At 50.9% G+C, this 27,056-nt stretch overlaps 1 protein-coding gene across 1 annotated transcript in view; it reads left to right on the forward strand.

The window, feature by feature from the left end:
- Positions 1-888: 888 nt before the first annotated feature.
- The window catches only part of SHANK1 (SH3 and multiple ankyrin repeat domains 1), a gene marked incomplete at both ends in the record, with an annotated part of 67,479 nt that continues 41,311 nt past the window's right edge, over positions 889-27,056 (forward strand). The window contains 15 exon segments of the mRNA XM_083882148.1: positions 889-1,086; positions 2,041-2,088; positions 6,293-6,496; positions 8,332-8,403; positions 9,188-9,296; positions 11,715-11,872; positions 13,260-13,403; positions 14,580-14,603; positions 16,417-16,485; positions 16,661-16,708; positions 17,569-17,599; positions 17,602-17,645; positions 18,578-18,644; positions 22,425-22,719; positions 25,787-25,965. Of these exon segments, the coding sequence (XP_083738274.1) occupies positions 889-1,086; positions 2,041-2,088; positions 6,293-6,496; positions 8,332-8,403; positions 9,188-9,296; positions 11,715-11,872; positions 13,260-13,403; positions 14,580-14,603; positions 16,417-16,485; positions 16,661-16,708; positions 17,569-17,599; positions 17,602-17,645; positions 18,578-18,644; positions 22,425-22,719; positions 25,787-25,965 (1,690 nt within the window).

The following is a 27,056-nucleotide window of genomic DNA, read 5'->3' on the forward strand; positions in this document are numbered from 1 at the left end:
TTGTGAATTTTTACTCTGAATTTCGCTTTGAATTTTGGGAAGTTCATGAATTTCGCTCCAAATTTCAGGAATTTTGCGAATTTTTGCTCCGAATTTTGTGAATTTCACTCCGAATTTCAGGAATTTTGGTGCAAATTTTGTGAATTTTGCTCCGAATTTTGGGAATTTCACTCCGAATTTCAGGAATTTTGGTGCAAATTTTGCGAGTTTTGCTCTGAATTTGCGAATTTCACTCTGAATTTCTGTAATTTCCCTCAGAATTTCATTAATTTCACTCAGAATTGTGTAATTTCCCCTTTTTTCTCTCTCTTTTTCCAGCCTGTGATGCCGAGGGGATGCGTTGCTCTGAATTTCTGTAATTTCACTGAGAATTTAATGAATTTTGTAATTTTTTTCTCTATTTTTTCCCCAGCCTGTGATGCTCTGGGGATGCGTCGCTCTGAATTTCATTAATTTAAATCTGAATTTCTGGAATTTCCCTCTGAACTTTGTGAATTTCGTGAATTTCACTCCGAATCTCATGAATTTAGTGACTTTCACTCTGAATTTTGCTCAGAATTTTGGGAATTTTGCTCCGAATTTGCGAATTTCACTCCGAATTTTGGGAATTTTGCTCTGAATTTCAATATTTCACTCTGAATTTCTTTAATTTCACTGAGAATTTAATGAATTCTGTATTTTTTTCCAGCCTGTGATGCTCTGGGGATGCGTCGCTCTGAATTTCTGTAATTTCACTCAGAATTTCATTAATTTTGTAATTTTTTCTCTCTGTTTTCCCAGCCTGTGATGCCGAGGGGATGCGTCGCTCTGAATTTCAATATTTCACTCTGAATTTCATTAATTTTGTAATTTTTTCTCTGTTTTTCCCCAGCCTGTGATGCCGAGGGGATGCGTCGCTCCGTGGGCTCCAGCGAGGAGGAGTCGGAGGGTCCCCGGGGGGGCCCCGAGTTCCCCGAGGGGGATTCGGACTCGGGGAGTTCCCGGGACGGACCCCCAGGACCCCCCCGGGGCCCCAAGAGACCCCCCGAGGACGCGCAGTTCAGCAGGATGGTCTTCAGGATCGGCATCCCCGACCTGCACCAGACGGTCAGAAAAGGGGGGATTTTCACAAAAAAAAGCAAAAAAATATTCATAAAAATATTCCCCAAAAATCCCAAAAATATTAAAAAAAAATCCCAAAAATATTCCCCTTCCAAAAAAAATTCCCCCAAAAATCCCAAAAATATTCCTGAAAATATTCCCAAAAAAATCCCCCCAAAAATCCCCCAAAAAATCCCAAAAATATTCCCAAAAAAATCACCCCAAAAAATCACCCCAAAAATCCCAAAAATATTCCTAAAAATATTCTCCAAAAAAATCCCAAAAATATTCCTAAAAATATTCCAAAAAATTTCCCCAAAAAGTCCCAAAAAATTGCCCCCAAAAATATTAAAAAAAAAACAAACCAAAATCCCCCCAAAAATCCCAAAATATTCAAAAAAATATTACCGAAAAATCCCAAAAATTTCCCCTAAAAAATCCCCAGAATATTCTCAGTTCAGCAGGATGATCTTCAGGATCGGGATTCCTGATCTGCACCAGACGGTGAGAAAAGGGAGGAATAAAGGGGATTTTCACCCAAAAAAATCAAAAAAATATTCCTGAAAATATTCCCAAAAAAAACCCCAAAAATCCCCCCAAAAATACCAAAAATATTCCAAAAAAAAATTTCCAAAAAAATATTCCAAAATCTCCCCAAAAGTCCCAAAAATATTCAAAAAACCCCCCCCCCAAAAAAAATCCCAAAATATTCCAAAAATATTCCCAAAAAATCCCAAAAATACTCCCAAAAATCCCCAAAATAACCCCCCAAAAATCCCAAGAATATTCCCTAAAATATTCCCCCCCATAATAAAATTCCCCCCCAAAAAATCCCCAAAAAATCCCAAAATTATCCCTAAAAATATTCCCAAAAATATTCCCCAAAATATTCCTCCCACCCAAAAAAAATCCCCCCAAAAAATCCCCAAAAGTTTCCAAAAATCCCCAGAATATTCTCAGTTCAGCAGGATGGTCTTCAGGATCGGGATCCCCAACCTGCACCAGACGGTGAGAAAAGGGGGAATAAAGGGGGATTTTCAACCGAAAAATCAAAAAAATATTCCCTTGCAAAAAAAAAAAAATTCCAAAAAAATCCCCCCCAAAAATATTCCTGAAAATATTCCCCCTCCAAAAAAAATTCCCCCAAAAACATTCCAAAAAAATCCCAAAAATATTCCCCCAAAAATATTCCTGAAAATATTACAAAAAAAATCCCAAAAATATTCCCAAATATATTCCTAAAAAAAACCCCCAAAAATCCCAAAAATATATTAAAAAAACCCCTGCAAAAATCCCATAAATATTCCCCTCCCCCAGAAAAAATTACAAAATAATTCCCAAAAATATTCCCCAAAAAATGCCCCAAAAATCCCCAAAAAATCCCAAAAATATTCCTGAAAATATTCCCAAAAATGTCCCATTCAAAAAAAAAATTTCCAAAAAAAATCCCCCAAAAATCCCAAAAATATTCCTAAAAATATTCAAAAAAATCCCAAAAATATTCCTAAAAATATTCCAAAAAATTTCCCCAAAAAATTCCCAAAAAATCAAAAAAAAAATTCCATTAAAAAATCCCAAAAATACTCCCAAAAAATCCCAAAAAATTGCCCCCAAAAATCCCAAAATTCTCCCCAGAAATATTCCCCCCAAAAAATCCCAAAAAAATTCCTAAAAATATTCTCAAAAAAATCCCAAAAATATTCCTGAAAATATTCCCAAAAATGTGCCCTTCAAAAAAAAAATTCCAAAAAAAATTCCCCCAAAAATATTCCCAAAAATATTCCCCCTCAAAAAAAAATTCCCCAAAAAATCCCAAAAATATTCAAAAAAAAAAAAAAAAAAATCCAAAACCCCCCAAAAATCCCAAAAATATTCCCAAAAAAATCACAAAAGTATTCCCCAAAAAATCCCCCCAAAAATCCCAAAAATATTAAAAAAAAATTCCAAAATCTCCCCAAAAATTCCCAAAAATATTCCCAAAAAATCCCAAAAATATTCCTAAAAATATTCCAAAAAAATCCCCAAAATACTCCCAAAAATCCCAAAAAATTCCCCCCAAAATCTCAAAAAATATTCCCCCAAAAATTCCCAAAAAAATTCCCAAAAAATAATAAAAAAAATTCCCCCAAAAATCCCAAAAATATTCCTGAAAATATTCCAAAAATATTCCTAAAAATATTCCAAAAAAATCCCAAAAATACTCCCAAAAATCCCAAATATATTCCCAAAAATATTCCCCTTCCAAAAAAAATTCCCCCAAAAATCCCAAAAATATTCCTGAAAATATTCCCCAAAAAATCCCCCCAAAAATCCCCAAAAAATCCCGAAAAATATTCCCAAAAAATCCCCCCAAAAATCCCCCAAAAATCCCAAAAATATTCCCAAAAAAATCACCCCAAAAATTCCCCAAAAAATCCCAAAAAATTGCCCCCCAAAATCCCAAAAATATTAAAAAAACCCCCAAAAATCCCCCCAAAAATCCCAAAAATATTCCTAAAAATATTCCAAAAGTATTCCAAAAATACTCCCAAAAAATCCCAAAAATATTCCCAAAAAATTCCCAAAAATATTCCCAAAAATATCCCAAAAATATTCCTAAAAATCTTCCCCAAAAAAATCCCAAAAATATTTTAAAAAATTTTCCAAAATCCCCCAAAAAATTCCCAAAAATATTCCCAAAAAAATCACAAAAATATTCCCCAAAAAATTCCAAAAAAATAAAAAAAATATTCCATAAAATCCCCAAAAATATTCCAAAAAAAACCCCAAAAATTCCCCAAAATATCCCAAAAATATTAAAAAAAACCCCAAAAAATTCCCCAAAATATAAAAAAAAAAACCCAAAAATTCCCCAAAAATCCCAAAAATATTCCCAAAAATATTCCCAAAAAAATCCCAAAAATATTCCCAACCCCCCAAAAAAAATTCCAAAAAAATTCCCCCCAAAAAATCCAGAAAAAATCCCCTCCAAAAATAAATTTAAAAAAAATAAAATCTTCCCAAAAAAAACCCCAAAAATTTTCCCCAAAATATCCCAAAAATATTCCCAAAAAAAAAATCCCAAAAATATTCCTGAAAATATTCCCAAAAATATTTCTCAACCCCCCAAAAAAAACCCAAAAATATTCAAAAAAAATTCCCAAAAATCCTCCATTTTTGGGGATCAATTTTGGGGCATTTTCAGGAGATTTTGGGGCAATTTCTTCACCCCAGACACCCCAAAATTGGGAATTTTTTTGACTCTCCTCATCCCAAACCTCCTGAATTTAATTCTCGTGGTTCCCCCCATTCCAACCTCCTTTTCTCCATCCAAAAATGGATTTTTTGGGTCCCATCCCATCAATTTTGGGCCATTTTTAACACATTTTAAACCGTTTCTTCACCCCAGACACCCCAAAATTGGGATTTTTTTTGACTCCCCTCATCCCAAAACTTCTTGAATTTAATTTCTGGAGTCCCCCCGTTCTAATCCCCCATTTTTCCCTCCAAAAATGGATTTTTTGGGGCCCATCCCATCAATTTTGGGCCATTTTGAGGACAATTTCCCCACCTTAGACACCCCAAAATTGGGATTTTTTTTACTCCTCTCTTCCCAAACATCCCAGTTTTAATTTTGGTGTCTCCCCCAATCCTGACTCCCCATTTTTTCATCCAAAAGTGATTTTTTGGGGTCTCATCCCATCAACTTTGGGGCGTTTTGATGAGATTCTGGTCAATTCCTTCACTCGATCTCCCTCAAAATTGGGATTTTTTTTTCTCTCTTTATCCCAAACCTCCCAAATTCCATTTTTGGGGTTCCCCTCATTCTGACCCCCCAGAACTTTTGGGGATCCCATTTTTAAGACTCATCCCATCAATTTTAGGACATTTTTAACACATTTGAAGCCGTTTCTTCACCCCAGACACCCCAAAATTGGGATTTTTTTTGACTCCCCTCATCCCAAAACTTCTTGAATTTAATTTCTGGAGTCCCCCCGTTCTAATCCCCCTTTTTTCCCTCCAAAAATGGATTTTTTGGGGCTCATCCCATCAATTTTGGGCCAATTTTGAGGACATTTTAAGCCATTTTTTCACCCAGGGCTCCCCAAATCTGGGAATTTTTGGCTCTCCTCATCCCAAACCTCCCAAAATTCCATTTTCAGGGTTTCCCCCCATTCCAACCTCCTTTTCTCCATCCAAAAAGGGATTTTTTGGGGTCCCATCCCATCAATTTTGGGCCATTTTGAGGACAATTTCCCCACCTTAGACACCCCAAAATTGGGAATTTTTTTACTCCCCTCTTCCCAAACATCCCAGTTTTAATTTTGGTGTCTCCCCCAATCCTGACTCCCCATTTTTCCATCCAAAAGTGATTTTTTGGGACTGATCCCATCAACTTTGGGGCGTTTTGATGAGATTCTGGTCAATTCCTTCACTCGATCTCCTTCAAAATCGGGATTTTTTTTTCTCTCTTTATCCCAAACCTCCCAAATTCCATTTTTGGGGTCCCCCCCATTCTGATCCCCCCAGAACTTTTGGGGATCCCATTTTTAAGACTCATCCCATCAATTTTGGGGCATTTTTGACACATTTGAAGCCGTTTCTTCACCCCAAACTCCCCAAAATTGGGATTTTTTTGACCCCCCATATCCCAAACCTCCCAAATTCCCTTTTTGGGGTTTCCCTCATTCTGACCCCCCAAAAAATCTTTGTGACTCCCATTTTTGGGGTCTCATCCCATCAATTTTGGGGCATTTTCAGGAAATTTGGGTCAATTCCTTCAACCGACCTCCTTCAAACTCGGGATTTTTTTGGGTCCCCTCACCCCAAACTCTCCCAAATTTAATTTTGGTGTCTCCCCCCATCCTGACTCCCCATTTTTACCCCCAAAACCAATTTTTTGAGACTCGTCCCATCAATTTTGGGTCATTTACAGCACATTTGGGTCAATTTTTTCACTCGATCTCCCTCAAAATTGGGATTTTTTTGGGTCCCCTTATCCCAAAATTTCTGGAATTTAATTTTCATGACTCCCCCCACCCTGACCCCCCCATTTTTCCCTCCAAAAAGTGATTTTTTGGGGCTGCTCCCATCAATTTTGGGCCAATTTTGAGAACATTTTAAGCCATTTTTTCACCCTGGACCCCCCAAATCCGGGGATTTTTTAATCTCTATTTTTTTTGGGGGGGCTCCCCTCATTCTGACCCCCCATTTTTCTGTCCCCCCACCCCAGAAGTGCCTGCGTTTCGACCCCGCGGCGGCGGTGTGGGCGGCCAAGCAGCAGCTGCTGTGTGCGCTGACCGAGGGGCTCCACGACGGCCTCAACTACGGCCTCTTCCAGCCCGCGGCCGCCGGGCGCGACGCCAAATTCCTGGACGAGGAGCGGCCCCTGCGCGACTACCCCCAGAGCTTCGACCAGGGCGTGCCCTACCTCGAGGTGGGCGGGGCTAAAAAGGGGCGTGGTCATGGTGGGCGTGGTCACAGGGGGTGTGGTGGGATGTGGGGTGGGGTGTGGTGTTCGTTTGGGGTGGGGTTGAGGTGGAAAAATTGGGTTAAAGTGGGAAATTCAGGGATAAAATTGGTATTTGGTGGGTGTGGTCAGAGTGGGTGTGGTCATGGGGCGTGGTCAGAGTATGGGTGTGGTCATATGAGGGTGTGGTGTCAGTTTGGGGTGGGGTTGAGGGGAGAAATTTGGGTTAAAGTGGGAAAATTTGGGGTTAAAATGATGTTAAGTGAGGTTTGGGTGTGGTCTTGGGGGCGTGGTCACAGTGGGTGTGGTCACAGGGGGCGTGGTATCGATTCAAGATGAGGTTGAGGGGGAAAATTTTGGGTTAAAATGGTAAATATGGGGTTAAAATGATGGTGGATGGGTGTGGTCAGTGTATGGGTGTGGCCATTGGGGGTGTGGTCATGGTGGGCGTGGTCAGAATGGGCGTGGTGGGATGTGGGGTGGGGTGTGGTGTCAGTTTGGGGTGGGTTTGATGGGGAAATTTGGGTTGAAATGGGAAATTCAGGGTCAAAAATGGGATTTGGTGGGTGTGGTCACAGTGGGTGTGGTCATTGGGGGCGTGGTCATAGTGGGCGTGGTCAGAATGGGCGTGGTGGGATGTGGGGAGGGTGTGGTGTTAGTTTGGGGTGGGGTTGGAGGGAAAAAAATTTAAATTAAAAGTGGGGGATTTGATGTGGAATGGCAAAATTGGGGTTAAAAATGGGATTTGGTGGGTGTGGTCACAGTGGGTGTGGTCACAGTGGGTGTGGTCACAGTGGGTGTGGTCACAGGGGGCATGGTATTGATTCAAGATGGGCTTGAGGGGGAAAAAATTGGGTTAAAATGGTAAATATGGGGTTAAAATGATGGTGAGTGGGTGTGGTCAGAGTTTGGGTGTGGCCATTGGGGGCGTGGTCACAGTGGGCGTGGCCACAGTGGGCGTGGATTATATTTGGGGGTGGGGTTAGCTGGGCAGGGATTGGGCTAAACTGGCAATTTGGGGGTTAAAATTATGATTGAGTGGGCGTAGTCAGGGCGTGGGTGTGGCTCTGGGGGTGTGGTCACAGTGGGCGTGGCCTTAATCAGCTTTAGGGCGTGTCCCTAAGGGTGGGTGTGGCCTAAGGCAGGTTCTGTGGGGTGGGCGTGGCCAGGGACATCTCTGGGGTGTGTCCCCCAGGGTGGGCGTGGCCAGGGACAGGTGTGGGGTGTGTCCAGTGGGGTGGGCGTGGCCAGGGACAGCTCTGGGGTGTGTCCAGTGGGGTGGGCGTGGCCAGGGACAGCTCTGGGGTGTGTCCAGTGGGGTGGGCGTGGCCAGGGACAGCTCTGGGTGTGTCCAGTGGGGTGGGCATGGCCAGAGACAGCTCTGGGGTGTGTCCAGTAGGGTGGGCGTGGCCAGAGACAGCTCTGGGGTGTGTCCAGTAGGGTGGGCGTGGCCAGAGACAGCTCTGGGGTGTGTCCAGTGGGGTGGGCGTGGCCAGGGACAGCCCTGGGTGTGTCCAGTGGGGTGGGCGTGGCCAGGGACAGCTCTGGGGTGTGTCCAGTGGGGTGGGCGTGGCCAGAGACAGCTCTGGGGTGTGTCCAGTGGGGTGGGCGTGGCCAGGGACAGCCCTGGGTGTGTCCAGTGGGGTGGGCGTGGCCAGGGACAGCTCTGGGGTGTGTCCCGTGGGGTGGGCGTGGCCAGGGACAGCTCTGGGGTGTGTCCAGTGGGGTGGGCGTGGTCTGGGCAGGGCGCGGGGCGTGTCCCCCGTGTGGGGGGCGTGTCCCCGTGCTGACCCCGCCCCCAGTTCCGGTACAAGACCCGGGTGTACAAACAAACCAACCTGGACGAGAAACAACTGGCCAAGCTCCACACCAAGGTGGGTGGGACACGCCCCCCGGCCCTGGCCACGCCCCCTTTGTGCACTGACCACGCCCCCTGCATGGTCTGGCCACGCCCCTTCCTCCCAACAACTCACCTGTGGCACCCCGCAGTGGCCACGCCCCCTTTTCACGATGACCACGCCCTCATCCATTGGACACGCCTCCTGGTCCCTGTGGCCACGCCCCCTGATTTTCTGGCCACGCCCCCTAAACCACACAACCCCCCTGGCCTTGCCCACCCACTGGCCACGCCCCCATGTGCAGGCCACGCCCCCTGTGTTTTGGCCACGCCCATTTGTTCGCAGCCATGCCCGCCCTGGCCACGCCCCCTTTATGGTGGCCACGCCCCCTACACTATCACAAGGCCCCTTCCCTTTGGCCACGCCCATTCACCTGGCCACGCCTCTCTGCTCTGAGGCCACGCCCCCCCCAAACCCTGCATGGCCACGCCCCTCTCTGGTGTCCCCAATGTGTCCCCAATGTCCCCAATGTCCCAAATGTCCCCAGTGTCACCTCAATGTCCCCAGTGTCTGCAATGTCCCCTGGCTGTCTCCTGGTTGTCCCCAGTGTCCCCAATGTCCCCAATGTCCCCAATGTCACCACTGTCCCCAATGTCCCCCATGTCCCCAATGTCCAAAATGTCCCCAATGTCCCCCAATCCCCCCATTGCCCCCAATGTCCCCAATGTCCCCTGGCTGTCCCCAGTGTCCCCACTGTCCCCAGTGTCCCCCAATGTCCTCCATGTGTCCCCAATGTGTCCCCACTGTCCCCTGTCCCCAGACGGGGCTGCGGAAGTTTCTGGATTACGTCCAGCACGGCTCTGCAGAGAAGGTGGCGCGGCTGCTGGAGCGGGGGCTGGACCCCAACTACCACGACTCCGACTCGGGCGGTGAGGGACCCCAAAATACCCCCAAAATACCCCCAAAATACACCCTGGGACCCCCAAAATAAACCTCAAAATACCCCTGGGACACCCCAAAAATATCTCCTGGGACACCCTAAAAATATCCCTGGGACACCCCAAAAATACACCCCAAAAATATCCCACAGGGACCCCAAAAATACCCCCAAAATACCCCCAAAATACACCCTGAGAGCCCGAAAATGAACCTCAAAATATCCCTGGGACACCCCAAAAATATCTGCTGGGACACCCTAAAAATATCCACTGAGGCACTCCAAAATGCACCCCAAAATATCCCACAGGGACCCCAAAAATAACCTCAAAACTATCCCTGGGACATCCCAAAAATACCCCAAAAATACCCCAAAAATACCCCTGGGACACCCCAAAAAGAGCCCAAAATATCCCCTGGGACCCCCAAAAATATTCCTGGGATACCCCAAAAATATCCCCTGGGGCACCCCAAAATTACCCTACGGGAACCCCAAAAATATCCCCTGGGATCCCAAAAATACACCCCAAAAATACTCCACAGGGATCCCAAAAATATCTCCTGGAACCCCCAAAAAAACACCCCAAAATATCCCTGGGACACGCCAAAAATAAATCCAAAAATATCACCTGGGACACCCCAAAAATAAACCCAAAAATATCTCTGGGATACCCCAAAAAAACCCAAAAACATTCCTGGGACACCCCAAAAATATTCCTGGGGGACCCCAAAAATACCCCACAGGGACACCCCAAAAATACCCCAAAATATTCCCTGGGACTCCCAAAAATATTCCTGGGATACCCCAAAAACCCCAAAAATATCTCCTGGGACACCCCAAAAATATCCACAGGGACCCCAAAAGTATCCCCTGGGATCCCAAAAATACACCCCAAAATATTCCACAGGGATCCCAAAAATATCTCCTGGGATCCCAAAAATACACCCCAAAATATGCCTGGGACACCCCAAAAATACCCCCTGGGACCCCCAAAAAACACCCCAAAATATCCCTGGGACACCCCAAAAATATCTCCTGGGACACCCCAAAAATAAACCCAAAAATATCTCTGGGATACCCCAAAAAACCCCAAAAATATTCCTGGGACACCCCAAAAATATCCACAGGGACACCCCAAAAATATCCCACAGGGACCCCAAAAGTATCCCCTGGGACCCCAAAAATACACCCCAAAAATTTTCCACAGGGATCCCAAAAATATCTCCTGGGACCCCCAAAAAAACACCCCAAAATATCCCTGGGACACGCCAAAAATAAATCCAAAAATATCTCCTGGGACCCCCAAAAAAACACCCCAAAATATCCCTGGGACACGCCAAAAATAAATCCAAAAAATACCCCACAGGGACCCCCAAAAATACCCCCTGGGACCCCCAAAAAAACACCCCAAAATATCCCTGGGACACCCCTAAAATATCCCACAGGGACCCCCAAAAATACCCCTGGGACCCCGAAAATAGACCCAAAATATCCCTGGGACACCCCAAAAATATCCCCTGGGACCCCAAAAATTCCTCTGGGATCCCAAAAAATATCCCCTGGGACCCCCCAAATCCCCCACCAGGACACCCCCAAAATCCTTGGGGATATTGGCAATGTCCCCACAGTGTTCTCATGTCCCCCAATGTCACCAAGTCCCTGCAGAGTCCCCCCAGTGTCCCCAAACCCTCCAATGCCTCAAATGCCCCCAATCCCCTCAATGTCCCCAGATGTCCCCAATGTCCCCAAGGACCCCTGATGTCTCCAACGTCCCTGTTGTCCCCAGTGTCCCCAAATATCCCAAAATCCCCCAAATCTCCCCAATGCCCACAATGTCCCCAATGTCCCCAATATCCCAACCCCCCCCCAATGTCCCCAATGTCCCCAATATCCCAAACCCCCCAATGCCTCAAATTCCCCCAATCCCCTCAATGTCCCCAATGTCCCCAATATCCGAATGTCCCTAAATATCCTCAAATCCCCCAAATCTCCCCAGTGTCCCCAACGCCCTCAATGTCCCCAATATCCCCAACACCCCCGATGTCCCCAATATCCCAATGTCCCCAAATACTCCAAAATCCCCCAAATCTCCCCAATGTCTCCAATCCCCACAGTGTCCCCAACGCCCCCAATGTCCCCAACGTCCCCAATGTCCCCAATGTCCCCAACGTACCCGATGTCCCAAATCTCCCCAACGCCCCAATGTCCCCAGTGTCCCCAGTGTCCCCAGTGTCCCCAATCCCCCAATGTCCTCAATGTCCCCAATGTCCCCAATGTCCCCAGTGTCCCCAGCATCCTCAAAATCCCAAATGTCCCCAATGTCCCCAATGTCCCCAATCTCTCCCAATGTCCCCACTGTCCCCATGTCCCCGGTGACATCCCCGTTGTCGCCGTTGTCCCCTTTGCGCAGAGACCCCGCTGACGCTGGCGGCGCAGCGCGAGGGCCCAGGTGAGGTGGAGATCATCCGCCTGCTCTGCCTGGGCGGGGCCCACCTGGATTTCCGGGCCCGCGACGGGGCCACCGCCCTGCACCGCGCCGTGTGCACCCGCCGGTACCCCGCCCTGCTGGTGAGCACACCTGGGACACCTGGGGACACCTGGGGACACCTGGGGACACCTGGGACACCTGGGGACACCTGGGGACATGGGGGTACACCTGGGGACACCTGTGAGGGGTTAAACACACACCTGGGCACACCTGGGGACATGGGGACACCGCCCTGCACCGCGCCGTGTGCACCCGCCGGTACCCCGCCCTGCTGGTGAGCACACCTGGGACACCTGGGGACACACCTGGGGACACCTGGGGACACCTGGGGACAGCTGGGACACACCTGGGACACACCTGGGGACACACCTGGGGACACCTGGGCACACCTGGGGACACCTGGGACACACCTGGGGACACACCTGGGGACACACCTGGGACACACCTGGGGACACACCTGGGGACACCTGGGACATCTGGGGACACCTGGGCACACCTGGGCACACCTGGGACACACCTGGGACACCTGGGCACACCTGGGGACATGGGGACACCGCCCTGCACCGCGCCGTGTGCACCTGGAGGTACCCGGCTCTGCTGGTGAGCACACCTGGGACACCTGGGGACACACCTGGGACACCTGGGGACACACCTGGGTACACCTGGGAGGGGTTAAACACACACCTGGGACACCCGGGGACACCTGGGGACACACCTGGGACACACCTGGGGACACACCAGGGGACACCTGGGGACACACCTGGGACACACCTGGGACACACCTGGGGACACACCTGGGGACACACCTGGGACACACCTGGGACACACCTGGGGACACACCTGGGACACACCTGGGGACACACCTGGGGACACACCTGGGGACACACCTGGGGACACCTGGGACACACCTGGGAACACACCTGGGACACACCTGGGGACACACCTGGGACACACCTGGGACACACCTGGGGACACACCTGGGAAGGGTTAAACACACACCTGGGGACACCTGGGCACACCTGGGGACACACCTGGGACACACCTGGGACACACCTGGGGACACCTCGAGACACACCTGGACGCACCTAGGGACACCTGGGGACACCTGGGGACACCTGGGGACAACACCCTGTGGTTGTCACATGGGTGTCACAGGGATGTCACCTCTGTCCCCCCCCCCACAGGCACTGCTGGACCTGGAGGGGTCCCCAAACCAAGGGGACAAGTTGGGGTGACACCTCTGTGTGTCCCATGGGTGTCACAGGAGGTCCCATGGGTGTCACGGGGATGTCCCCATGGGTGTCACAGGGGTGTCATCACTGTCCCCCACCCACAGGCGCTGCTGGACCTGGGGGCGTCCCCAAATTAAGAGAGTGGCACCCCATGGAGGGCCTGGGAGTGTCACAGGGATGTCCCATGGTTGTCCCATGGATGTCACAGGGATGTCACCTCTGTCCCCCCCCGCAGGCGCTGCTGGACCTGGGGGGGTCCCCGAACTACAAGGACCGTCGGGGTCTGACCCCCCTGTACCACACGGCCATGGTGGGGGGGGACCCGCGGTGCTGCGAGCTGCTGCTCTACAACCGCGCACACATCGGGACGGCGGATGAGAACGGCTGGCAGGAGATCCACCAGGTGAGTCACCTGTGTCACCTGGGTCACTGTGTCACCTGTGTCACCTGTGTCACCTGTGTGACCCCATCATCCCATCACTGTGTGACCCCATCATCCCGTTATCATCTTATCCCCGTGTCACAACCGCGCACACATCGGGACGGCCGACGAGAACGGCTGGCAGGAGATCCACCAGGTGAGTCACCTGTGCCACCTGTGTCACTGTGTCACCTGTGTCACCTGTGTGACCCCATCATCCCATCACTGTGTCATCCCATTGTCACCCTGTGTCACAACCGCGCACACATCGGGACGGCCGACGAGAACGGCTGGCAGGAGATCCACCAGGTGAGTCACCTGTGTCACCTGTGTCACTGTGTCACCTGTGTCACCTGTGTGAGCCCATCATCCTGTTATCATTGTGTCCCTGTGTCCCTGTGTCCCTGTGTCACAACCGCGCACACATCGGGACGGCGGACGAGAACGGCTGGCAGGAGATACACCAGGTAAGTCACCTGTGTCACTGTGTCACCTGTGTCACCTGTGTGAGCCCATCATCTCATCATCCCATCATTGTGTGAGCTCATCATCCCGTTATCATCTTATCCCTGTGTCACAACTGCGCACACGTCGGGACAGCCAATGAGAATGGATGGCAGGAGATCCACCAGGTGAGTCACCTGTGCCACCTGTGTCACTGTGTCACCTGTGCCACCTGTGTCACCTGTGTGACCCCATCATCCCATCACTGTGTTACCCCATTGTCACCCTGTGTCCCTGTGTCCCTGTGTCCCTGTGTCACAACCGCGCACACATCGGGACGGCGGATGAGAACGGATGGCAGGAGATCCACCAGGTGAGTCACCTGTGTCACCTGTGTCACCTGTGTCACCTGTGTGACCCCATCATCTCATCATCCCATCACTGTGTGACCCCATCATCCCGTTATCATCTTATCCCCGTGTCACAACCGCGCACACATCGGGACGGCCGACGAGAACGGATGGCAGGAGATCCACCAGGCGAGTCACCTGTGCCACCTGTGTCACTGTGCCACCTGTGTCACTGTGTCACCTGTGTCACCTGTGTGAGCCCATCATCCTGTTATCATTGTGTCCCTGTGTCCCCGTGTCCCTGTGTCACAACCGCGCACACATCGGGACGGCGGACGAGAACGGCTGGCAGGAGATCCACCAGGTGAGTCACCTGTGTGACCTGTGTCACCTGTGTCACCTGTGTGACCCCATCATCTCATCATTGTGTCATCCCATTGTCACCCTGTGTCCCTGTGTCACAACTGCGCACACATCGGGACGGCCGACGAGAACGGATGGCAGGAGATACACCAGGTGAGTCACCTGTGTCACCTGTGTCACTGTGTCACCTGTGTGACCCCATCATCCCATCATTGTGTGACCCCATCATTGTGTCATCCCATTGTCACCCTGTGTCCCTGTGTCACAACCGCGCACACGTCGGGACTGCGGACGAGAACGGCTGGCAGGAGATACACCAGGTGAGTCACCTGTGTCACCTGTGTCACTGTGTCACCTGTGTTACCTCATCATTGTGTCACCCCATCATCCTGTTATCACTGTGTCACTGTGTCACAACCGCGCCCACATCGGGACGGCCGATGAGAACGGGTGGCAGGAGATACACCAGGTGAGTCACCTGTGTCACCTGTGTCACTGTGTCACCTGTGTGACCCCATCATCTCATCATTGTGTCATCCCATTGTCACCCTGTGTCCCTGTGTCACTGTGTCACAACCGCGCCCACATCGGGACGGCCGATGAGAACGGGTGGCAGGAGATCCAGCGGGTGACTCACCTGTGTCACCTGTGTCACCTCTGTCACCTGTGTTCACCCTGTTGCTGTTTGATCCGGTTGTCACCACATCACCCCCTGGGTGACAGGAGCAGTGCCACCGTGTCACCCTGTCATGCTGTCACCCAACTGCTTCTGTGCTCACACCTGTCACCGTGTCACTGTGTCACTCTGCTGTGTCACCGTGTCACCCCATCAGCCCTACATGGCACCAGTGCCCCCAATATCCCAGATGTCCACAGTGTCCCCAACACCCCAATGGCCCCAACGTCCCCAATGTCCCCAACAGCCCCAACGCCCCTGAGACACTCAAAGTCCCCACAATGTCCGAAATGTCCCAAACAGCCCCAACACCCTCAATGTCCCCACAATGTCCCCAACACTCCCAATGCCCCCAACATCCCCACAATGTCCCCAATGTCCTCACAATGTCCCCAACACCCTCAACGTCCCCAATGTCCTCAACACCTACAATGTCCCCAACACCCCCAATGTCCCCAACACACACAATGTCCACACAATGTCCCCAACACCCCCAACGTCCCCAACGTCCCCAATGTCCCCAATGCCCTCAATGTCCCCGATGTCCCCCAATGTCCCCAATGCTCCCAATGCCCCCAAAGTCCTCGATGTCCCCAATGCCCCCAACACCTCCAATGTCCCCACAATGTCCCCAATGTCCCCAACGCCTCCAATGTCCCCACAATGTCCCCAATGTCCCCAACGCCTCCAATGTCCCCAATGCCTCCAATGTCCCCACAATGTTCCCAATGTCCCCAACGTCCCCAATGTCCCCAATGCCCCCAATGCTGCCAACACACTGAAAGTCCCCACAATGTCCCCAACACCTCCAATGTCCCCACAATGTCCCCAACACCCCCAATGTCCCCAACACCAACAATGTCCCCAATGTCCCCACAATGTCCTCAAAGCCCCAACGCTCCCGATGTCCCCAATATCCTGACAACATCCCCAATGTCCCCAACACCCCCAATGACCCCAACACCCTCAATGTCCCCACAATGTCCTCAACACCCCCAATGTCCCCAATGCCCCCAATGTTCCCAATGTCCCCACAATGTCCCCAGAGTCCCCAATGCTCCCAATGTCCCCAATGCCCCCAATGTCCCCCCACTGTCCCCAACACCGCGCGCTGTCCCCGCGTCCCCGCTGTCCCCAGGCCTGCCAGCACGGGCACTCGCAGCACTTGGAGCATTTGCTGTTCTACGGGGCCGAGGCGGCGGCTCAGAAACGCGTCGGGCAACACGGCCCTGCACATCTGTGCCCTCTACAACAAGGTGACATGGGGACAGCGGGGACATTGGGGGGATTGGGGACAATGGGGACATTGGGGACATTGGGGACAGTGGGGATATTGGGGGACATTGGGGACAGTGGGGACAATGGGGACATTGGGGGCTCAGAACGCGTCGGGCAACACGGCCCTGCACATCTGTGCCCTCTACAACAAGGTGACATTGGGGACAGCGGGGACATTGGGGGATTGGGGACAATGGGGACATTGGGGACAGTGGGGATATTGGGGGACATTGGGGACAGTGGGGACATGGGGACATTGGGGGCTCAGAACGCATCTGGCAACACGGCCCTGCACATCTGTGCCCTCTACAACAAGGTGACATGGGGACAGTGGGGACATTGGGGACATTGGGGCATTGGGGACAATGGGGACATTGGGGACAATGGAGACACTGGGGACATGGAGGACATCGGAGGCATCGGGGGCATTGGGGACATCGGGGACATTGAAGTCATTGGGGACATTATGGGGACATTGGGGGATTGAGGGGATTGGGGACATTGGGGACAGTGGGGACATTGGGGGCATCAAGAACATCTGAGCTTGGGGACATTACAAGGACAATGGGGAATTTGGGAACATCATGGGCATGTTATGGGGACAGTGGGGACCTTGGTGATATTATGGGGACATTGCGGGGACATTATGGGGACAATGGGGATATTGGTGACATTATGGGGACAATGGGGACATTGTGGGGACATTATGGGGACTATGGGAGATTTGGGGCCATTAGTGGGACAATGGGGACATTGGTGACATTATGGGGACATTATGGGGACTGTGGGGGATTTGGGGACATTACGGGGATATTGGGGACAATTGTAGAGACATTATGGGGACAATAGGGGCTATGGGGACATCGGGGGGGATTGGGGACAATGGGGACATCGGTGACATTACGGTGACATTGTGGGGACAGTGAGGGTCTGATGGATTTGGTGATGCCGTGGGGACCTCGGTGCCACCCGGGTGCCACCTGGGTGACATCAGTGCCGTGGGTGTCCCCAGGAGAGCTGCGCCCGCATCCTCCTGTACCGAGGGCCAACAAGGAGGTGAAGAACAACAGCGGGCAGACCCCCTTCCAGGTGACACGGGGACACTGAGGGGACACTGGGGACACTGGGGGGACTGGGGGGATTGGGGGGACATTGGGGGGACATTGGGGACACTGGGGGCAGACCCCCTTCCAGGTGACACGGGGACACTGAGGGGACATGGGGACACTGGGGACACTGAGGACACTGGGGGGATTGGGGACACTGGGGGCAGACCCCCTTCCAGGTGACATGGGGACATGGGGACACTGGGGGGACTGGGGACACTGGGGGGACTGGGGACACTGGGGGATTGGGGACACTGGGGGCAGACCCCCTTCCAGGTGACATGGGGACATGGGGACACTGGGGGGACTGGGGGGACTGGGGGGACACTGGGGGGATTGGGGACACTGGGGGGACTGGGGGGATTGGGGGGATTGGGGACACTGGGGACATGGGGACATTGGAGACATTGGGGGAATTGAGGACACTAGGGACACAGGGGACACTGGGGGGACACTGGGGGGACATTGGGGGATTGAGAGGATTGGGGACATTGGGGACACGGGGACAATGGGGACAGACCCCGTTCCAGGTGACAATGGGGACACTGGGGACATTGGGAACATTGGGGACAGTAGGGGGACACTGGGGGACACTGGGGACACTGTGGTGGGGGTGATCCCCATGTGACTGTCCCCTCCTGTCCCTGCTGTCCCCTCACTGTCCCCCTCTGTCCCCTCTGTCCCTTGTCCTTTCCTGTCACTCTACCCTCTCTGTCACTGTCCCCAATGTCCCCAATGTCTCTTCTGTCCCCAATGTCTCTTCATTGTTTCCTCTGTCCCCTCTGTCCCCTCTGTCCCCTCTGTCTCCAATGTCCCCAATGTCCCTGATGTCCCCAATGTCCACAATACTCTCAATGTCCCCAATGTCCCTCACTGTCCCCTGGCTGTCCCCAATGTCCCCTGTCCCTGTCACAGGTCGCCGTCATCGCCGGGAACTTCGAGCTGGGGGAGCTCATCAAGAACCACCGGGACAGTGACGTGGGTGAGCCTGGGGACACTGGGGACATTAATGGGGACACTGGGGACACTGGGGACACTGGGGACACTGGGGACATCGGGGACATTGGGGACATTAATGGGGACATTGGGGACATTGGGGACACTGGGGACATTGGGGACACTGGGGACATTGAGGGGACACTGGGGACACTGGGGGGACATTGGGGACACTGGGGACATTAATGGGGACATTGGGGACACTGGGGACACTGGGGACATTGGGGACACTGGGGACACTGGGGACACTGGGGACATTGGGGAGGGACGTTGGGGACACTGGGGACATTGAGGGGACACTGGGGACATTGGGGACATTGGGGGCATTGGGGACACTGGGGGGACACTGGGGGGACATTGGGGACACTGGGGACACCTGGGGGGACATTGGGGACATTGGGGACACTGAGGGGACATTGGGGACACCGGGGGCGGGGGAATGTGAGGAAATTGGGGGTGGGGTCTGGCCCCTCCTTTCTCCAAATCCTCCCTAAATGCCCCCAGACCCCAAAATCCCTCCCAATCACCCCAAAAATCCCCCCAAAAATCCCAAATAAATCTCCAAAAAATCCCCAAAAACCTTCCAAAAAAATTCCAAAAAAGTCCCATAAAAATCCCAAAAATCTCCCAAATTCCCTCTAAATCCCCCCTAAAAATATCCCAAAAAATCCCCCCAAAATCCCTGAAAAATCTAAAAAAAAATCCCCAAAAAATTCCAAAAAAAAAATCCCCAACCCCTCGCAACGTTCCCAGACCCCAAAACCCCAAAAAACCCATTTTTATCCCCAATTTCTCCCCCAGTGCCGTTCCAGGAGAGCCCCCAGTTCGCGGGTCGGCGGCGGGAGCCCCTCCGGGGGCTGCCCCTCCCCCCCCAGACACCCGAAATACCCCAAAATCCCCCCAGAGCCCCCCAAAAAATCCCCCCAAATCCCCACCAAATTCCCCAAAGAATCCCCCCAAAATCATCGCAAACACCCCCAAAAATCCCCTAAGAAATCCTCAAAAAAAAAAAAAAAATCCCCCCAAAATCCCAAAAAAACCCAAAAAATCCCCAAAAAATCCCCAAAAAAATTCCTAAAAAATCCCCAAAAAATCCCAAAAAAATCCCAAAAAATCCCCAAAAAATCTCAAAAAAAAAATCCCAAAAAAACCCCAAAATCCCCAAAAAATTCCCCAAAAAAATCCCAAATAAATCCCCAAAAAATTCCCAAAAAATCTCAAATAAATCCCAAAAAATCCCTAAAAAATCCCCCCAAAAAAATCCCCAAACACCCCCCAAAACCCCCCCAAACCCCCCAAAAAATCCCCCAAAACCCCCCAACCCCCCCCCAAAAAATCCCAAAAAAAATCCCAAAAATCCCAAACACCTCCAAAAACCCCAAAAAACCCCAAAAACCCCCAATTTTCTCTCAATTTTCCCCCCCAGTCCCATTCCAGGAGAGCCCCCAGTTCGCGGGTCGGCGCCGGGAGCCCCTCCGGGGGCTGCCCCTCCCCCCCCAGACACCCCAAATACCCCAAATCCCCCCAAAAATCTCCTCAAAAATCCCCCAAATCCCCACCAAACCCCCCAAAAAATCCCCCAACACACTAAAATCATCCTCAAAAATCCCCAAAAAAATCCCCAAAATCCCACCCAAATCCCCCCCAAAAAATCCCCAAAAAATCCCCAAAAAATCACAAAAAAATTCCCAAAAATCCCCACAAATGAGCCCCAACCCCTCCAAAAAATTCCCAAAAAATCCCCCAAAAATCACCAAAAAATCCTCAAAAAATCCCCAAAAATTCCCCAAAAATCCCAAAAAACCCTCAAAAGATCCCCAAAAGATCCCCAAAAAATCCTAAAAAAATCCCCAAAAAACCCAAAAAAATTCCTAAAAATCCCCCAAAAATCCCAAAAAAATCCCAAAAAATCCCCAAAAAATCTCAAAAAAAAAAAATCCCAAAAAAACCCCAAAATCCCCAAAAAATTCCCAAAAAATCTCAAATAAATCCCAAAAAATCCCTAAAAAATCCCCCCAAAAAAATCCCCAAACACCCCCCAAACCCCCCCCAAACCCCCCAAAAAATCCCCCAAAACCCCCCAACCCCCCCCCAAAAAATCCCAAAAATCCCAAACACCTCCAAAAACCCCAAAAAACCCCAAAAACCCCAATTTTCTCTCAATTTTCTCCCCCAGTCCCTTTCCAGGAGAGCCCCCAGTTCGCGGGTCGGCGGCGGGAGCCCCTCCGGGGGCTGCCCCTCCCCCCCCAGACACCCCAAATACCCCAAATCCCCCCAAAAAATCCCCCAAATCCCCACCAAACCCTCCCAAAAAATTCCAAAAAAACCCCAAAAAAATCCCCCAAAAATACCCAAAAAATTCCTAAAAAATCCCAAAAAAAATCTCAAAAAATCCCCAAAAAATCCTCAAAAAATCCCAAAAAAATCCCAAAAAATTCCCAAAAAATCCCCAACCCCCTCAAACCTTCCCAAATCCCCAAAACCCCAAAAAACCCCAAATTTTTTTCCCAGTCCCGTTCCAGGAGAGCCCCCAGTTCGCGGGTCGGCGGCGGGAGCCCCTCCGGGGGCTGCCCCTCCCCCCCCAGATGCCCCAAATACCCCAAATCCCCCCAAAAATCTCCTCAAAAATCCCCCAAATCCCCACCAAACCCCCCCAAAAAATCCCCCAACACACTAAAATCATCCTCAAAAATCCCCCAAAAAATCCCCAAAATCCCACCCAAATCCCCCCAAAAAAATCCCCAAAAAAATCCCCAAAAAATCACAAAAAAATTCCCAAAAATCCCCACAAATGACCCCCAACCCCTCCAAAAAATTCCCAAAAAATCCCCCAAAAATCACCAAAAAATCCTCAAAAAATCCCCAAAAATTCCCCAAAAATCCCAAAAAACCCTCAAAAGATCCCCAAAAGATCCCCAAAAAATCCTAAAAAAATCCCCAAAAAATCCAAAAAATTTCCTAAAAAATCCCCAAAAAATCCCAAAAAAATCCCAAAAAATCCCCAAAAAATCTCAAAAAAAAATCCCAAAAAAACCCCAAAATCCCCAAAAAATTCCCCAAAAAATCTCAAATAAATCCCCAAAAAATTCCTAAAAAATCCTCAAAAAATCCCCAAAAATCCCCAAAAAATCTCAAAAAAAATCCCAAAACCCCCCCAAAATCCCCAAAAAATTCCCCAAAAAATCCCAAATAAATCCCCAAAAAATTCCCAAAAAATCTCAAATAAATCCCAAAAAATCCCTAAAAAATCCCCCCAAAAAAAATCCCCAAACACCCCCCAAAACCCCCCCAAACCCCCCAAAAAATCCCCCAAAACCCCCCAACCCCCCCCCCCAAAAAATCCCAAAAAAAATCCCAAAAATCCCAAACACCTCCAAAAACCCCAAAAAACCCCAAAAACCCCAATTTTCTCTCAATTTTCCCCCCCAGTCCCGTTCCAGGAGAGCCCCCAGTTCGCGGGTCGGCGGCGGGAGCCCCTCCGGGGGCTGCCCCTCCCCCCCCAGACACCCCAAATACCCCAAAACCCCCCCAAAAAATCCCCCAAATCCCCACCAAACCCTCCCCAAAAATTCCAAAAAAACCCCAAAAAAATCCTCCAAAAATACCCAAAAAATTCCTAAAAAATCTCAAAAAATCCCCAAAAAATCCTCAAAAAATCCCAAAAAAATCCCAAAAAAATCCCAAAAAATTCCCAAAAAATCCCCAACCCCCTCAAACCTTCCCAAATCCCCAAAACCCCAAAAAACCCCAAATTTTCCCCCCCCAGTGCCGTTCCAGGAGAGCCCCCAGTTCGCGGGTCGGCGGCGGGAGCCCCTCCGGGGGCTGCCCCTCCCCCCCCAGCGCCTCCTCCGGGCCAACAGCGACAGCGGGGGGGGGGGAGGGGCGGGGGGGGCGCTCCCCGAGTGGCTCCTGCGGGGCCCCCCCGGAGCCCCCCCGGGACCCCCCAGACCCCCCTCGGGGACCCTGCGGAGCTCCAGCTCCCCCCGGGGGGCCCGGGCCAGGTCCCCCTCCCGGGGGAGGCACCCCGAGGACACCCGGAGACAACAAAGGGGGAGGCCCAGGTGAGATCTGGGGGGTCTTGGGGATTTTTTGGGGATTTTGGGGATTTTTGGGAATTTTTGGGGATTTTTGGGGATTTTTTGGGGATTTTTGGAGGGGTTTTTGGGGGCTCTATGTTGGATTTGGAGGAATTTTTGGGGGATTTTTGGGCGATTTGGGGGAGTTTTGGGGGAATTTGGGGGGTTGGGAATTTTTGGGATTTTTTTGGGGAATTTTTTGGGATTTTTGGGGGGGATTTTAGGGGGGTTGGGGAATTTTTGGGGATTTTTTTGGGATTTTTTTGGGATTTTTTGGGGGATTTTTTGGGAGGTTTTGGGGGGTCTCTGTTGGATATTGGGGGATTTTTGGGGGGAGTTTGATGGAGAATTGGGGGGATTTTGGTGGAGTTTTTGGGGGGATTTTGGAGGATTTGGGGGGATTTGGGGGGGTTTGGGAATTTTTTGGGATTTTTTGGGGAATTTTTTGGGATTTTTTGGGGGGGGATTTTTTGGGGATTTTTGAAGGTTTGGGGGAGTCCAGGTTGGATTTTGGGGGGTTTAGGGGGTGATTAAGGGAGATTTGGGGGGATCTTGGGGTCATTTGGGGGGTTTGGGGGGTCTAGGTTGGATTTTGGAGGATTTGGGGGGAATTTTGGGGGGTTTGGGGGAGATTTGGGGGGATTTTTGGGGATTTTTTGGGATTTGTGGGGCTGGGACCCCCAGAAAAGGCACCTGGAGGAGCCCAGGGGTGGCCCAGGTAAATTTTGCAGGAATTTTGGGGGATTTTTGGGGGGTCTGGGGGTATTTGGGGGCCCGGGCCAGGTCCCCCTCCCGGGGGAGGCACCCCGAGGACACCAGGAGGCAACAAAGGGGGAGGCCCAGGTGAGATTTGGGGGGTCTTGGGGATTTTTTGGGGATTTTGGGGATTTTTGGGAATTTTTGGGGATTTTTGGGGATTTTTGGGGGATTTTTTGGAGGGGTTTTGGGGGCTCTATGTTGGATTTGGAGGAATTTTTGGGGGATTTTTGGGCGATTTGGGGGAGTTTTGGGGGAATTTGGGGGGGGTTGGGAAATTTTGGGATTTTTTTGGGGAATTTTTTGGGATTTTTGGGGGGGATTTTAGGGGGGTTGGGGAATTTTTTGGATTTTTTGGGGAATTTTTGGGGATTTTTGGGGGGGATTTTAGGGGGGTTGGGGAATTTTTTGGGATTTTTTTGGGATTTTTTTGGGATTTTTTGGGGGATTTTTTGGGAGGTTTTGGGGGGTCTCTGTTGGATATTGGGGGATTTTGGGGGGAGTTTGATGGAGAATTGGGAGATTTGGGGGAATTTGGGGGAGATTTGGGGGGGATTTTGGGGGATTTGGGGGGATTTGGGGGAATTTTGGGGGGATTTGGGGGATCCAGGTTGGAGTTTGGGGGGATTTGGGGTCATTTTGGGGAATTATTTTGGTCTTTAAGGGAGGTTTGGGGGGTTTGGGGGGGTCTAGGTGTGATTTTGGAGGATTTGGGGGGGATTCGGGGGGATTTTTTGGGATTTGTGGGGCTGGGACCCCCAGAAAAGACACCTGGAGGAGCCCAGGGGTGGCCCAGGTAAATTTTGGGGGATTTTTGGGGGGTCTGGGGGGATTTGGGGGCCCGGGCCAGGTCCCCCTCCCGGGGGAGGCACCCCGAGGACACCAGGAGGCAACAAAGGGGGAGGCCCAGGTAAAAATTGGATTTTTTTGGATTTTTTGGGGATTTTTTGGGATTTTTTGGGGATTTTAGGAGGATTTGGGGGGGTTTTGGGGGCATTTGGGGGATTTTTTGGATTTTTTGGGGGGATTTTTGGGAGGTTTCGGGGGTCTAGGTTGGATTTTGGGGATTTGGGGGGAGTTTGAGAGATTTGGGGGGATTTTAGGGGGGTTGGGGATTTTTTGGGGATATTTTTTTGGGATTTTTTGGAGGATTTTTGGGAGGTTTTGGGGGGGTCTATGTTGGATATTGGGGGATTTTGGGGGATTTGGGGGAATTTGGGGGTGATTTTGGGGAGGTTTTGGGGGATTTGGGGGGTTTGGGGATTTTTTGGGGGGATTTTTTGGGGGGTTTGGGGGGATTTTGGGGGGTCTGGGGGGGATTTGGGGTAATTTGGGGGAATTATTTGGGTCTTTAAGGGAGGTTTGGGGGGTTTGGGGGGCTCTGGATGGGATTTAGGGGGATTTTTGGAGGGGGTTGGGGGAATTTTTGGGGGGATTTGGGGGGTCTAAGTTGGATTTTGGGGGGTCTGGGGGGATTTGTGGGGCTGGGACCCCCAGAAAAGGCACCTGGAGGAGACCAGGGGTGGCCCAGGTAAATTTTGGGGGAGGATTTGGGGGGTTTTGAGGGGATTTTGGGGAGGTTTTGGGAGGTTTTGGGGGGTCCAGGTTGGATTTGGGGGGGTTTAGGGAGGATTTTGGGGAGGTTTTGGGGGGTCTGGGGGGGATTTTGGGGTCAAGACCCCCAGAAAAGGCACCTGGAGGAGCCCCAGGTGTGGCCCAGGTATGAGGGGGGACCTGGGGGGGGGATTTTGGGGGGATTTGGGGGGTCTGGGATCCCTTTTGGGGGGTCTGGGGGCCCCATTGGGGGCTCTGAGACCCCAAATTTGGGCTTTTCTTGGGGGTCTCTGGGTCTGGGACCCCATTTTGGGATTCCAGGACCCCAATTTAAGGGTCCAGGACCCCAATTTGGGACTGTGAGACCCCAAATTTGGGCCTGGGTGGGGGTCTCTGGCTCCAGGACCCCAAATCCAGACTCTGGGACCCCAAATATGGGCTTTGCTTGGGGGTCTCTGGGTCTGGGACCCCAAATGAGGACCCTGGGACCCCAATTTGGGACCCTGGGAGCCCAAATCTGGGCTTTTCTTGGGGGTCTCTGAGTCCAGGACCCCAAATCTGGACCCTGAGACCCCAAATTTGGGCTCTGGGTGGGGGTCTCTGGGTCTGGGACCCCAAATCTGGACCCTGTAACCCAAAATCAGGACCCCGAGACCCCAAATTAAGTCTCCAAACCCCCAAATTTGGACTCCAAGCCCCCAATTTTGGGGGGTCCCACCTCACCCCCCGTTTTCCCCCCCAGCTCCAGCGGCCTGAGCCGGGACCCGGCCCCGGGGGGGACCCCGGGGGGCACTTTGGGGTCCCGGGGGGTGAAGAGGAAACTTTACTCGGCCGTGCCCGGACGGACCTTCCTGGCCGTGAGACCCTACACGGCCCAGGGCGAGGGCGAGCTCAGCCTCAGCAAGGGCGAGCGCATCAAGGGTGGGTATGAGAGGCCCTAAAAACCCCCAAAAATGTCCCAAAAAAACCCCCAAATCCCGGGATTTCTACCCAAAAAAATCCCGAAGAAATTGTGGGATTCCTACCCAAAAAACCCCCAAAAATTCTGGGATTTCTACCCAAAAATCCACAAAAAATCCTGGGATTTATCCCCAAAATCACAGGATTGGTACCCAAAAATCAGCCCCAAAATTGAAGGATTCCTACTCCCAAAAAAAAAAAAAACAGAAAAAAAAAATCACAGGATTCCTCCCCCCAAAAAACAGCCCCAAATTCCTGGGATTTTTCTCAAAAAAAACGCCCGAAAATTCTGGGATTCCTCCCCCCACAAAAAACCCCCAAAATTCTGGGATTTGTCCCCAAAAGTGAGACCCCACAGGGCCCAGGGCGAGCTCAGCCTCAGCCAGGGGGAGCATCAAGGGTGGGGATGAGAGGCCCTAAAACCCCCAAAAATGTCCCAAAAATAACCCCAAAATAGCAGAAAAATCCTGGGGTTCCTACCCCAAAAATCAGCCCCAAAATCCTGGGATTTGTCCCAAAAAAAAAAAGCGAAAAAATCCGATTTCTACCCAAAAAAAACCCCAAAGTCCTGGGATTTATCCCAAAAAAACCCTAAAAAATCTTGGGATTTATCCCCCAAAAAAACCCCAAAATTGTGGGATTTGTCCCCAAAAGTGAGACCCCAGAGGGCCCAGGGCGAGCTCAGCCTCAGCCAGGGGGAGCATCAAGGGTGGGTATCAAACGCCCTAAAATGACCCAAAATATTGAGATTTTTAGCCAAAAAAACTGTGAAAAAAAATCCCGGGATTTTTACGCCAAAAATCAGCCCCAAAATCCCGGGATTTCTACCAAAAAAACCCCCAAATTACAGGATTTATCCCCCAAAAAAACCCAAAAAAATTCTGGGATTTATCCCTAAAAAAACCACCCCAAAATCCTGGGATTTATCCCCAAAAAAACCTAAAAAAATCCTGGGATTTGTCCTCAAAAAAACCCCTAAAAAATCCTGGGATTTATCCCCCAAAAAAACCCCAAAAAATCTTGATTTATCCCAAAAATAACCCCTAAAAATT

This window comes from Zosterops lateralis (assembly GCF_965231275.1).
Source record: "Zosterops lateralis genome assembly, chromosome: 37".
Lineage (NCBI taxonomy): Eukaryota > Metazoa > Chordata > Aves > Passeriformes > Zosteropidae > Zosterops > Zosterops lateralis.